Source organism: Eptesicus fuscus, chromosome 6, assembly GCF_027574615.1.
Source record: "Eptesicus fuscus isolate TK198812 chromosome 6, DD_ASM_mEF_20220401, whole genome shotgun sequence".
NCBI lineage: Eukaryota > Metazoa > Chordata > Mammalia > Chiroptera > Vespertilionidae > Eptesicus > Eptesicus fuscus.
In genome coordinates, this window is record NC_072478.1 from 51,490,490 (window position 1) to 51,504,561 (window position 14,072).

A 14,072-nucleotide genomic window follows, 5' to 3' on the forward strand; every position below is an offset into this window, starting at 1 on the left:
AAACTGAGCAATTGTCTGTTGCTACAACTTCTGCCAAACAGCTGTTATTGTTGGGTGGTAAAACAAAGAAAAACAACGCTAGTCACAAAAATTTGTTATATCTTAAAATACAAAGTAAATAAAATAAAGCCCAAATGGCTTGTTGTTTTCCTTCCTGGGTAAGAGGTTAATTATGTAAACCTATAAAATCAAGTCTTGCAGTTATGAGGAACTGTAAATGGATATGCTAACATGAAATGTGCATTTCTTTTCTCTCCTTTTGGGGGCTGCTAGTCCTGTCACACCTTCTGCACTGGCCGAGCTTCTCAACCTACTGGACCAGAGAGCAATTTCTTCAGCAGCAGCTAAAAAGGTATGTTCCCACTTCCTAAAGCTTCTCTCTGCTCTGCTGTCCAAGCAGAAGTTTTCTGCCGTCACTCAGTGAATTTCCTAGTTGAAGTAGTAAATGCTTGTAAGTGCTATTTGCATGCTGAAAGGTAGAAATATTTTATTTAGCAAATAAAATAAAGCCAGTCTGAGCTAGGCAGGTGATTTGCTTCTCATCTTTGCTAACCAGGGGGAATACTTATTGTTTGACTTGCTTGGAATGTTTCCTAAACATTGGCTTATATAAAAGACTGGGGCCCTGAAGTTCCTGGGGGCTTCTGACTGTGGAACTTGCCCTGGGCTGTGGGAGGGTCTGGCAGCCTCTGGTGCTCCCTCTCACAGCCTCCACAGCCTCCCAGCCCAATTCCAGGGACTCATTTTTGTCTTGTGGTTGCCCTTGAAAGCCAGTCATTCAGCAAGGAGGGTGAGGTCAGACAGACTGCCTAACGCTCAGAGAAAATTTTACACACGTGCCCAGAGTGTGTGAAAACACACAATAGCAGCATCATCATAGGTGGCCTGGTGCCTCATCTCCACCTCCATCTAACAATCTCAGGTGAGTGAAAGATTCCTGGAATTCTGAAAACTCAAACAAATAAGTACCCAGAATGGTCAAGAACACCAAGACAGCCACCTGATCTCCACTTCAGATATCTGAAGCTGTCAGTGAGGCAGCCAGAAACTAATGTTATTTTAATGGTGCCTTTTGCATTTAATAGTTATACACATCAACAGTAGTGGCAGATTACAGAGTGAGGCTTTGGAAAGTGTCTGCTTTTGACTAATTAGGAGGCACCATGAAGCATACATCTGCCCATTCGGGGTGAACCTGGAGACAGGAACTGATAAAGGCTGTTTCCCCACCAAGTGAGGCTGACGCTGCAGGGCCCTGGCCACCTTCAGGAAAGGATTGTGGTTGCTGGGATGTCAGAGGAATACAAATGTTTATGGGAATGCTCAGCTAGAGCAGAAAGATTAGATGGCTGGAGGGCAGAAAATATATGTATGTGCATTAAAGAGCAGATGAATTGTAGCATTTGAAATGACGGACGAAATCTTCCCCTTTCCACTCATCTTGCCCCACACACAAAAGAAAAGGAAACAAAACAAACAAACCCAGTGCAGTGAATATGATAGGCTCAGTGGGATGATGAGGAACATGCTGGAAGGTGCTAACAGCTGGGTTCAGATATAGAGACACTTTTGGATTCTAAATAAACTTGGAGCATGTAAAAAAGGAGGTGGGGTGAATCCTGGCTTCTGGGAGGCAAAGTGAAATGAAAGTCTGATTAGAAAGGTGTGAATTGTGTGCTGCATAAGGAAATCTCCCTTATTTATCACTAGGGGCCCAGTGCATGAATTTGTGCACCTTGAAAGGAATTGTGGGCTGCGAGGTTGTGGTAGGCACAAGGGCAGGTCTCTGCCCATTCTCTGTGACCCCGCCCGGCCCCTCCCCCCAGGGGCCCTGGTCCCCTGTCTACTGGCAGCCCCACTCCTGCTGCCTCGCTCCCACGCACTGAAGGTGCTGGCCCTGCACACACCCGCTGACAGCACGGAGCGGTTGAGGCTGGTGCCAGCAGCAGGTGCTAGCGGGGCCGGCGCCATCAGCAGGTGTGAACGATGGCTACTGCCCCGATCACCCCTCAGGAGCAGGGGCAGGTGGAGAAGCCCTCAGGGGGATCAGGCCAGCAGCCGTTGCTCACACCTGCTGATGGCGCTGAGTGATTGGGATTGGTGCTGGGCACCAGCAGCAGGTGTAAGTGGCAGCTCCATTGCCAGCTGTGGGTGCGAGCGGGGCTGGTGCTGGCAGCAGGTGTGAGCACCAGGCGGGACCACGGTGTGTAGGAGCAAAGAATTTTCAGTAACTACCAGAGGCTTGCCCCGATGACAGCGACTGGTGCCCTGCCTTGGTCTGGCTCCCCTGTTCATCTGCTCCATCATCCCGCCACGGCCAACACCCACCATGTTCAGCACACACCCCTAGTGGTCAGCACACATCATAGTGACCACTTGTTTGGTTGTTTTGGTTGTTTCGGTTGGTCCATCGTTCGGTCTGTTTGCATAATAGCCTTTTATTATATAGGATTGCCTTGGTGGTTTTGCTTTATTTTACCTGTTTTCTGAATTTCTGGTGAAATGAATGATATTTGTTTTTTATGAAGAATCCATCCTTCTGGTATAGATGCATGGGAATGTTATTCATCCAGTATTAATGGTAGTTATTTCAAGGTGCTAGAAGTTGAAAATCTCTATATTTTCCTGTATTACCTAAACTTTTTTTTTTTTCTATAGCTTTATAGTATAGTTTAAAATTGGGGAATGTGATGTATCCGGTTTTGTTCTTTTTTTCTTAGGATTGCTTTGGCTATTAGAGTCTTTTGTGGTGCCATACAAATTTCAGGATTTTTTGTTCTATTTCTGTGAAAAATGCCATTGGGATTTTGATAAGGATTGCATTGACTCTGTAGATTCCTTTAGGTAACATGGACATTTTAACAATGTTAATTTTTTCTAACCCATGAACACGGAATATCTTTCCATTTCCTTGTGTTTTCTTCCATTTCTTTCACAATTGTATTGCAGTTTTCAGTGTATAGGTCTTCCACATCCTTGGTTAAGCTTATTCCTAGGTATCTTATTCTTTTTGTAGTGATGGAAAATGGGATGTTTTCCTCATTTCTCTTTCTGATAGTTCGTTGTTAGTAGAGAGAAATGCAGAGTTTTGCATATTGATTTTGTAGCCTGCAACTTTACTGAGTTTATTACTTCTAATAGTTTTTTTATGGTCTTTAGGGTTATCCACATATAAAATCATATCATCCACAAATAATGAGTTTCACTTCCTTCCCAATTTGGATCACTTGTTTTTTCTTGCCTAATTGCTCTGGCGAGGACTTCCAGTACTATGTGAATAGAAGTGGCTAGAGTGGGCATCCTTGTCTTGTTCCTGATCCTAGAGGGAAAGTGTTGAGTTGTTAGCTGTTGTTTGTCATGTGGCCTATATTGTGTTGTGTTGTGGTACTTTCCTTCTAAACCCATTTTGAGAGTTTTGTCATAAATGCATGTTGTATCTTGTCGAGTGCTTTTCATATATCTATTGAGATTATCAAGATTGTTATCCTTCATTTTGTCATTTCCTTGTGTCTAAACAAAAACCTTTGTAGCCAGTGTTACATGTCATGCATACAAATATTTTATGTCTTTTACCTCCTTTTAGTATTTTAGTTCTTTCCATGTTTTTCTTTGCCCTGTTTCTCTTAAGGGTTTGTGCTGATGTTTGTTCCTTTTAGAAGGAAGATCTTTCACAATACTTGCCTCTGACCAGAGGGGATGCCCCTCACTGTACCTGTCGCAGGCCCTCCCCTGAATAGGTCTTTCCTCCACTTTCTGACCCTGGAAGCTCCCAGGATAGGTGAAGGGCCTGCCTGCTTTCCTTCTAGATACCTTAAAACAAGCTTTAGCTAGAGAAACACTTGGGTAGTAGGTAAGAGGATGTGTAAATTCAGTCCCCAGGGAACTGAAGGCTGAGTTTCTGTCCCCATTTTAGAGTTGGCTCAGTGGTCGGGTGTGATTGGGGTTCCCAGTTTGTATTACCCCATATTTTGGTGGACCTTTATTAGTACAGAGGACCAGCATGGCACTGGGAATTCCTTATTCTGTATGTGTGCCTTGAGTGGGCAGCAGCTGAGCCTAAAGCTGCATGCCTGGCCAAAAACATTGCACTTTGATAGCACTTCCCAGGGTGGTAATTAAACCCAGACAAAAGCTGAGGATTTATGCTTCACCATGACGCTGGCAACAACAGAGGCCATTACACTTGCGGCAAGAGGGCCAGGGGAGGAAGCCCATGGCCCCTTCAGTGGCTCCCACCCTACTAGGTTCCAGCCAGGAGTGCAGTCTGTCTTAAATAGGATTGAGCAGAGGTTTGGACCAGTGGAGTCTACAAGTGTCAGTCCAAGGGGCTGGAGCTGGGCTACAATGCCACTTGACTAATGAGGGAAGTTAGTAAGCTGATGTGTTCTAACTCCATGAATAGTGACACTCCAGCCACCAGGCTCCCCTTTGTTCCTGGAGGCCCCTGAAATGTGTTTCTCTCATGTCTCTCCTTTTTACCCCACCTCACCCTTCTTTCTCAGGGAGCAGCCAGTCTCTGTATTTAAAAGCATCGGTCCTCGTGTTGTCCCGCTTTTCCTCTGAATGGTGTGGTTTGGTAATGATCCCTGAGCTGCTTCACATTGCCTGTATTCTGGTGATTTTGGCTCAAGCAAATCCCACCAGTGTTTGAGCCTGTCGGTCCTAGTTGTGTGAGGTGCCAGACCTAGGCTGACAACCTGGTCGACCTGCTCAGATCTGCATGGCCCCTGAGACTGGCAGGTGTGCCCGCCTCAAAGCCATGAGCTTCCCGCCTCCTTTCCTAGAAGGGTTGCGGCATAGATTCTTTATCAGAGAGTCCTCACAGGTTATTTTTGCTTTGAGCCAGAGATCTGGGGTCTCTTGAGATCTTCACTCTTTTTTTCCTGAAGGTTGGACAATTTCAACTGGGAAGTTCTTTTAGGAGACTATTGTGATGGACAAAATAAACACTGGTCAAAGTCTAAATACCTACCAGTAGGGGATAATTATGATAAATATATTTGATGGATAATAGCTTTTCACTAATATAAGGAAGCACTTCTGCAATAAATGAAACAAAAATGGGTCACAAATTGTATATACATTATGGTCACAATTATGTTACAAAACAGAAAGACAAAGATGGGAAGGGAAAACTCCAAAATACTAACCTTGGTTATCCTGAGGGAATGGGAATACAGGTGATTTATTTTTATCTTTTCTATTTTCCCTTATTTTCTACAGTGATTGTGTATTAACTTTTATAATTAGAAACAATGGTTTTCATTGGATTTATTGGGGTGACATCTATAATAAAATGATAATATGCTAATTAGACCGGACAGCTGAACGACCTTCCAGATGTCATTCTGGATGAAGCTGCGGCAGCAGGGGCTGAGGCAGAGGCAGTTAGGGGCAATCAGGCCGGCAGGGAGGCAAGTGGTTAGGAACCAGCGGTCCCAGATTGCGAGAGGGATGTCTGACTGCCGGTTTGGACATCCCCTGAGGGGTCTTGGATTGCAAGAGGGTGCAGGCTGGGCTGAGGGCCCCCCTCCCATGCACAAATTTCATGCACTGGGCCTCTAGTATATATATATATATATCTCCTATCTAATAAAAGAGTAATATGCAGATTGACCATCACTCCAACACACAAGATGGCTGCCCCCATGTGGACACAAGATGGCCACCACAAGATGGCCAGCAGGGGAGGGCAGTTGTGAGGGACCAGGCCTGCAAGGGAGGGCAGTTAGGGGTGACCATGCCTGCAGAGGAGGGAAGTTGGGGGCAAACAGGCTGGCAGGGGAGCAGTTAGACATCAATCAGGCTGGCAGGGAAGTGGTTAGGGGGTGATCAGGCTGGCAAGCAGAAGCGGTTAGGGGCAATCAGGAAGGCAGGCAGGTGAGCAGTTGGAGAGGGTGCAGGCTGGGCTGAGGGACAACCCTCCCACCCCCCACCCCACCCCCCGTGCACGAATTTTTGTGCACCGGGTTTCTAGTATATATATAAAAGGCTAATATGCAAAGTGTCCCCTCAGGAGTTCAACTGGGAGACCAATCACTCGCTATGATGTGCACTGACCACCAGGGGGTGGCATGGAACAAAAGGAGGCCCTGGCTGGCAGCTGGAAGGCCCTGATCGCCAGCCATGCCTAGGGACCACACCCGTGCACAAATTTCATGCACTAGGCCTCTAGTTGGTTAATAAAATTATACAGATTTCAGGTGTACAGTTCTATAATACACCATCTGTATATTGTATGTTCATCACCCCAAAGTCAAGTCTCCTTCCATCACCATTTATTCCCCCTTCCCTCTGGTAATCACTATACTGTTGTCTGTGTATATGAGTTGGCAAATGTCTTTTATTATTCAGTAGCTTGTCCTCTCGTTCTGTTGATGGCTTCCTCTACACAAAAACTTTTTAGTTTATGTAGTCCCAGTTTATATAGTCCCATTTATTTCTCTTTCCTTTTGTTTCCCTTGCCTGAGAAGACATACCTAAAAAAAAAAAATATTGCTATGAGTAATGTCAAAGGATTTACTGCCTGTGGTTTTCTACAGGAGCTCCATGGTCTCAGGTCTTACACCCAAGTCCCAGTCCATTCTGAGTTCATTCCTGTATACAGAGTAAGAATGTGGTCCAGCCTCACTTTCCTGCAAGTATCTGTCCAGCTTTCTCAACACAGCATCCACCTAAGAGACTGTCTTTACCCCTCTGTACACCCCTGCCTCCTGTTAGAGGTCAGTTGACGATACAGATATGGGCTTACCTCTGGGCTCTCCACTCTGCCCCATCAGTCCACACATCTGTCCCCATACCAGTACCACACTGCCTTGACCACTATACCTAAAGTCAGGTAATGTGATACCTCCAACTTTGTTCTTTCTCAAGATTGCTTTGGCTATTTGGAGGCTATTGTGTGGACGTTGACCCATGGAGTAGAAGTTGCTTTAGCAGGGTTCTGGTACCAGCCAGGCCTGCCTTTCAAGTGTGTCATTTGTGGAGCCGGTTGGGTAGTGCTCTCATGTGGTCTGAAGTCAACCACTGGGTGTGTTGGTTCTGGAGCCTCTTGGGAGGGGCTCTGGTGCAGGCCAAGGTCAGCCAATGCTTCTGCCAGGCTTGGGGCTACAAAGTGATCTGTGGTTGGCCACTTGTGCTGGGCTTGGATGCTCTGCTGCAACCCAGCCTGGCTGCCACTGTGCTGGGCTTGAGCCCTTTGGTGGGCACCACCGTGTGTGCTGAGGCCAGCCACCACTTGTGTTGGGCATGTGTCTGCTTAGTTGAGGCTATGTTCCAAGCCAAGACTGGCCATGGCCTATACCAGGCTTGGGGCCACCTGACGGGAGTTACAATGCAAGTTGAGACTGGTCGTCACTTGTGCCAGGCTTGGAGCCACTTAGCAAGAGGTACAGAGTATGCCAGGCTGGCTTCTGCTTGTTTGGGGTTTGTGGACCTTTGAGATATTTTAGGTAAGTCCATAGCATGAGCTAAGGCAGGCCACTTGTGTGGAGGAACCACTAGAAGTGGCTCAGGTCGGGCAAGCAAGTTGGGTGGGGAGGACATAACACCAGGGCAGGGTGAAATGGTGTTAGCCAGTTTGATGGAGAGCTCAGATTTGTACCAGGCTGGCAGGATGGGAGAAGAGCTCAACAAAGGAGCAGCAGCTTCTGCCAGCACTTCTGTCTCCATAAAGAGCTGCCGCCAGCCCTGAAGTCAACCAGTTTAACTCCTCACCCTATGTCCCTGGTGCTTTTCAAGCTGCTGCCGCTGTGCTGAAGCCCAGAGCAAGTGAGTTGGGAAGCAAGCAAGTCTGTGCGTGGATCCTCGAAAGAGGAATGCTGGGTCTCCAGCAGCCCTCCATCTCTCCCCCATGCAATCCCTGCTGGTTTTTCACAGCCAGATGTTGTGGGGACTTCTCTTCCCAGTACTGGTGCCCTGGGCTGAGACCCCTTGCTCCTCAGGGGGGCCTCTATAGCAGAGATAATCTTCCTGATTTTTAATCTCCACACCATGGATATGGGGACCTGCCCATTCCACCTCTCCACCCCTCCTACCATTCTCAACGCAGCCTCTTTACAGGACTTCTGTGTAGCTTGTCCTCAGGTGGTTTTCAGTGATAACTGTTCTAGAATTTAGTTGTAATTTTGATGTGAGCGTGGAAGAAGGCAAGCATAGCTGTTACCTACTCTGCCTCTTGACCCAAGTCCTATGGGCTAATTACTGACCAGCTATTTTTCCGGGAGGATGGTTCGTCCTTGGCCCAAGTGGTCTTAGGGGTGGTCAATGCTAACTGCAGGCCAAGATTAAGGAGGTGCCACTGGAGACACACGGGACACCACCCCTTCCAGCTCTCACTAGAAAAATGAGAGGAATGAGGAAACCTGCCCCTGGAAATGCCTTTTTAAAAAATATTTTCCTTTTTCCAACTTGGATAAGTAGAAAAATACAAACATTAACTATTGATCATCCTAGCCAGATTTGGGGCCAGGTCCCTGTGGATTATGATTTCTGTTTTTAGTTATTTTTTATTTTGTATCTTCATTATGGGGCCACTTTCTTGCTCCCCTAAAATTATGTTTCTGAGCAGGCTGGGTTTTCTGAACCTCATCTAAGAGCAGTCGTTAACTCCTGCCTCCTGTGAAGCCCCATCCTTCACCACACTGATTTCAGTTAATTCAATGGCCTGGCCCTCCTGCTCCTGTCAGCAGGAGCCTGAGTGTAACCATCTCACACCTCCTCTAACCCCTCCCTGCTGGTGGCTGAGTCAGCTGGTGGGGAGTACCTGTCTCTGCAGTGTGGCCTCCTGCTCTGCTCTGAGGGAGCAGCTCAGCATGGGGAGACTCCAGGTGTGCCTGCATCCGCCACAGAGCAGCTTCCTCCCAGATGTGTCAGAAGAGGCAGGTCACCATGTGGGCCACGCCCGCAGCTGGGAATTCATTGCATCTGCTTGCTGACTTCTCGCCCCGCTTCTGGCCTGCAGGTGTTTGAGGAACTATGGAGGAGTGGAGGGAAGACTCCAGCACAGATTGTTTCAGAAAAGAGGCTTGAACTGATGCAGGATCAAGAGACCTTGGAACAGCTCTGCCAGGCCACGATGGAGAAACATCCTCAAGTGGTAATTACCACCCACAGGGTGAGGAGGATCTTTACCTGCAGCTGGAGGGAGGGGCCAGCCTGAGGACACGGCCAAGAGCCTGTCCACAGCTCCCTGTAACAGCAGCTTCCTAATAATGGCTGATCCAGTTCATCAGTAATTCCCTAAGTATTTATGTCAGTTTTTAGCTCAAGGGATGAGCTAAAGGGATGAGTAAGGTCAAGGGATGAAAGTAGGTGAATATTAGAAAAATACAGCTTTTCCCAGGGAAAAGGAAGATCCACCCTGCAGTTTAATTTCATGGTGTTTCAGTTGGAAGGGTAGATCTCAGACTCACTACCCAAGTTTTGAGCTCCTGGGCACACAGCCTTCCCAGGCATGTAGCTTCTGAACATGCTGTGTCTGCCCTGCTTCATGAGGAGGTCCTCGGTAATACACCAGCAGGGGTGGCTGCAGAGGGGGAAGACGCTAGGAAAACACGTTAGCTTCATGCCATTAACAGGTGGGAAGAAAAGCAGAAAAAATTATTTGTAAATTATGGAGGAAATCCTTAACAGGAGCATAGCTGAAAACCAAGTCATTTTGTGTTCTGAGCATGGAATAAAATAGAAAAGCTACAATGAGTAGCATCTCTCCCCAAGTCTAATCATCTTGTCTAGAGATATTTTTCAGCGGGGGAAAAATGATAGTACCTCTTTCAGAATAACAGCCACCTACCCATCAGCTTGCCAGGGACACTCAGCTCTGGAAAGTGCTCTTGACAAGGAAATGAGCCTGCACTGGGTCTTGGAAACCTCTGTCCTCCTGCCTCAGCCGTAGTGACCTATAAAGTTACACTTTTAGTTCAGACTCATTCCACAGCACTGAGTGCAGATACTCACAGGCGTTATTGCCCATCCAGGCCTGCAGAGCAGGAGGGTGGAGCCGGTGGCCCTGGCACGATGGTGCAGTACCCCCTCCCCCCTATCCACATGCTCGGGGAGAGTCGCCATTCTGTGGCTTTGTTTTCTAGTAAACAGGAGTTTAAACCTTCCAGGGAGAAGGAGACCTGCATGTCAGTGCCTGCTGACCTCCACTGGAGGCCCAGAGAGGCGCCTCGCCCTGGTCAGTATGATGTAGCACAGTCCTCTGTCCCTTCCAGTTGGGAGACAGAGTGGCAGGATCTCCGACAGGAGCCTAGAAAACGCCTCAGATCTTCACATACCCCTCTCATACAAAAAGAAACAATTTAAATTTCAGTAAATATAAACCTTAATTTAAGATGTTTAGGGGTATGAGTCTATATTTTCTCCTCTAAAACAATTTCTGTCTTGAAAGGTAATGGATCTGAAGAAGGGAAACCCCAGAGCTATAAATAAACTAATTGGCTTGGTCCGAAAAGCGACTCTCAATCGAGCAGACCCGACTGTGATAAAGGAGATGCTGGAGAAGCAGCTGTCGTCATGAGATAGTTCAGTCCCTCTGCCTGAGGGAGATAGTGGAGCCACGACACAGAACCAGAGTCTTGGAACCCAACGTCCGCGAGTGAGCTCGACGCGCTGGCATCCCCCAATCCCTGGGCCTCGGGTGCCACCTCCACAGGCCAGCAGCCTCACCTGTTTGCATCATTGACATCAAGACGGCTCCATCATAGCTGCAAAGGTGGTTAAGAGCTAGCACATTCTAGTGCTTAATAATTCTGAGCTAAATGAAACATGCTGTTTCTGATACTGTTACATTTCTAAGAAAAAGTTCATTACACAGTTCTTTCAGCAAATATTTCTGAGCACATCCTAAGGGCCAGCAGTGAATGAAAGAGACCAGAATCCGGGTGCAGTATTTTAGACCTAAAAAGAGGTTGATGAAGAGGAAAGAGGAAGACAGCAAGATAAATCCATTGACAGTGTGTTTAGATTGGTCTCGTGAGGGCAGGGAAGGAGGATGTTAGTCACCCATCCACTGAGTAGAAGTGGTGCCCGTTCAACGCCCTCGGAGGCCATGCTCTGAGAATAAATGGATTTTTTCTTTTTGGTAAAATAGACAACAGAAGTTTTCAAATAAATTTAATGAATAAAATATGTACTGAAATATCACAATAAAAATTAACATACACTTTAAAGATTGCGCATTTGACAATTCCCCTGCCCCCTCAGGCCAAAAGAGATAAAAAGAGAAATAAGTTGTAACATTAAATTGATCTGTTTTGCCAGGAAAGAATAAGATTATAAACTGGCAAATCAAAATTTTGACCTTTAATGGTAATTGTGGTGCCGTTAACAGCATCTCCGTGAAGTCGGTGCCTTTGCCGCTGTTCTCATGACAGTAATACTCTTTCTGTCCATCGCACTGGGCACCCCTTTGTCCATTTTATGCCTTTTTACCTCTGACTCACCATGCTTAAAGACCAGTTTTGTAAGTGGTGGTTTTTAAAAGCACATTTCAAATTGTGACATAAATGAGAGAGGAAACATTTTGGAAGCCCTACTTTTACCCTGAATTCTTTAGCCTACAAAGAAAAGTTAAACATTTCCGGCATGAATGGTGCTCCCGTGGCGGCTGGACAAAAGTGGACCTTCCCCCATCACCCGTTTAGCAGTGAATGGTCGCAGACGCAGGACTTCCTAACCAGGTAATGAGAGAAGCGACCCTCGGGCTGATTTAGAATTAGAATGTTACACCACCCAGGAAGCCATGTGTCCCACATTCTGTCCCAATACTGACAACCACTGGGCCTAAAAGTAAATATTACCATAGAACCTCTTTTCAAGAGAGAGAGGCAAGTCCATTCTCTCTCCCCACAAGTCTCAGAATTAATTACAAGCAGGCAAGGGCATTGTGAGGTTGGAATCTAGCAGGATCATTATTTTGCAAAGCCTGGCTTCTTAGTCATCAAACTTTACAGAATGCACTGGAGGAGCTTTTCAGACCATTGGAAATCAAGGGCTGGTTTAAACTGTTACGTCAGTGTACACTGTATTATGGACTGACCATTCTCAGAGAAACATGCCGTCGTCAACTCACTCGAGCTTCACCAAGCTGACTGTGGTCCTGAAATCCCACTGCTGAAATCCTAAAAATCAGACGTTTATGTGGTTATAACTGCTTATGAGAAAAAGAAAAATCAAACCACAGCTCAGATATCTTACTTCCTGTGTAAGATACCTTACAGGAACCTGACTAGATATTCAGAAGGTATGTTCACGTGGTACCCTAAGAAATCCACAAAATCTGGCTCTGCTCCTAATAGGCCTCAGTGAAATACAATTTTAAATACAATACTACTTTGCAAGAGTCTGATTTAGTCTGTTTGCTATTTAGGGGCAAATCTCATTAAAATGTATGAGTTGGTGCCACAGGTGAAGCCATTACCATCTGTCATTGGAATCCGCACACCTGTGAGCTGGGAGGGGAATGTGCTAGAAAACAGGCTGTCCCCCAGGTCAGCCTGGCCAGGTGCAGGCCATGTGTTGTGTTGCTTGAGGAGGTTGCTTGGTTGGTTATGGTGGAGGGGAGGAATGTCAGCCTCAGGACTCACCATGCTCCCTGGCACAGAATAAGTACTTAGTAAAAGTTCATTAATTTATAAAACGAAATAAATTTTTTGTGGGGCACCTCTGTATGAGAAGTTGGTGCCCACTTACTCGGCATGTAAACTCTGGATCTCTTCGTCTAGGAAGGAGCTTCCTGACTGCAGGCCTGTGCATCAAGGTGAACTGTTCCTACCTGTCAAGGTGTGGGTAGCCCAGAAAAACACATCGATCATTATTTATGCCAAGTTAAGGATGCGTTACCTGAGCTTCACACACCACCCATCTTTTTTGTAATTATTGCTAATCTTTACAAGAAGAAGATTGTAAGAAGGCCATGAAATTTTTGAAAGTAACACATCCTCCTGGGGCTTTGAGTTAGCTGGTTAATACAATATACAGCTTATGGCCACCACCCACAATTTGTTGAATTTTTCATTTCTGTTGCATTTAGCTGCATCATTTCAAGGATTCTGCATGGTGACTATTTGGGAAAAAACACTAAATCTCTCTGAAAGGCCATGTTACTCATTACAGAAGCAGTGTGGAAACGGCCGCCATGCTTCTTCAGCAGATTGGAGACAAATGCACCCGGGGATTGTTTAAGAAGAGAGCTGACCCCCGATTGTGAGATGCAAAGCATCTGACTGAAATCCAATCTCACTGCCTGCCTTCGTCAAACAACTTAGCAGAAATCAATTAAGTAACATCGTCAGTACCAAATTCCCTCTTTTAAAATGTCTCCAGGGCAAAAAGGGGCTAGTTATAGGTGGGCCTTGTGTAGACTTGTGCCAGTGAAAAGTCCGCTGATGCGCTAAGCAGCACAGACTTCTGCAGTCTCAGCTCCACGAAATTTATAATCTGGCCTAAGAGCTTCCATACTCTTGCCAGGCTCTGCAATGACATAGGAAACCTAAGTGCCCCAGAGGTGCCTGAAGGACATACCGAACTTGTGCTGGCAGAACCTGCGAGCAGCCTTGCTACTTGTGTGAGTGACAGCGAGTTAGGGCAGCGCAATGTAAAACAGGAACAACACTCACAATGACCCAACAGGACCGGAAGGGTCAGTCCCCACCTAAAATCATTTCATTTCAGATCCCAAGTGCAGAGGCCGAAGAACTGAAGGCTTCCTCCCATCTCGTGCCTGTGTTTTCCCTACAGGACCTCACCGAAAATCTTTCACTAAAGCCCGTTTATCCAGTTAATGAGCTGCCTGGATAATCTGTCCTCAGAACAAGTAATGGCCCAATAAATGCTGGGACGTGGAGAGGATTTACTGAGGCAAAATTATCCTGAAAACAACGCTTCGTCTTGCAGGCGCTCTTTCTTAAAAAAGCATTAGGTTTATGATGGTCTTTCAAACAAAAAAATAAAAAGTCGACTCCATTCTCTCTAAGTATTTCCTCAATGATGTAATTTAAGGATGGAGTGTAAACTGGCTTGACAGTGTTCTGTTTTAAGCTGTTATTTGGTGGGGAATTCGTGTTGTG

At 46.3% G+C, this 14,072-nt stretch overlaps 1 protein-coding gene across 2 annotated transcripts in view; it reads left to right on the forward strand.

Annotated features, from left to right (window-relative positions):
• GATB (glutamyl-tRNA amidotransferase subunit B) overlaps window positions 1-11,174 on the forward strand; it is a 77,928-nt gene extending 66,754 nt beyond the window's left edge. The window contains exons 11-13 of one of the 2 annotated variants that reach the window (XM_008144046.3): window positions 274-352; window positions 8,963-9,097; window positions 10,394-11,174. In XM_008144046.3, coding sequence (XP_008142268.2) covers window positions 274-352; window positions 8,963-9,097; window positions 10,394-10,522 — 343 coding nt within the window. In that variant the 3' untranslated portion in view covers window positions 10,523-11,174. Of the gene's footprint in view, window positions 1-273; window positions 353-8,962; window positions 9,116-10,393 lie in introns of both variants that reach the window. The other variant, XM_054717688.1, reaches the window with a different exon arrangement.
• Window positions 11,175-14,072: the final 2,898 nt, after the last annotated feature.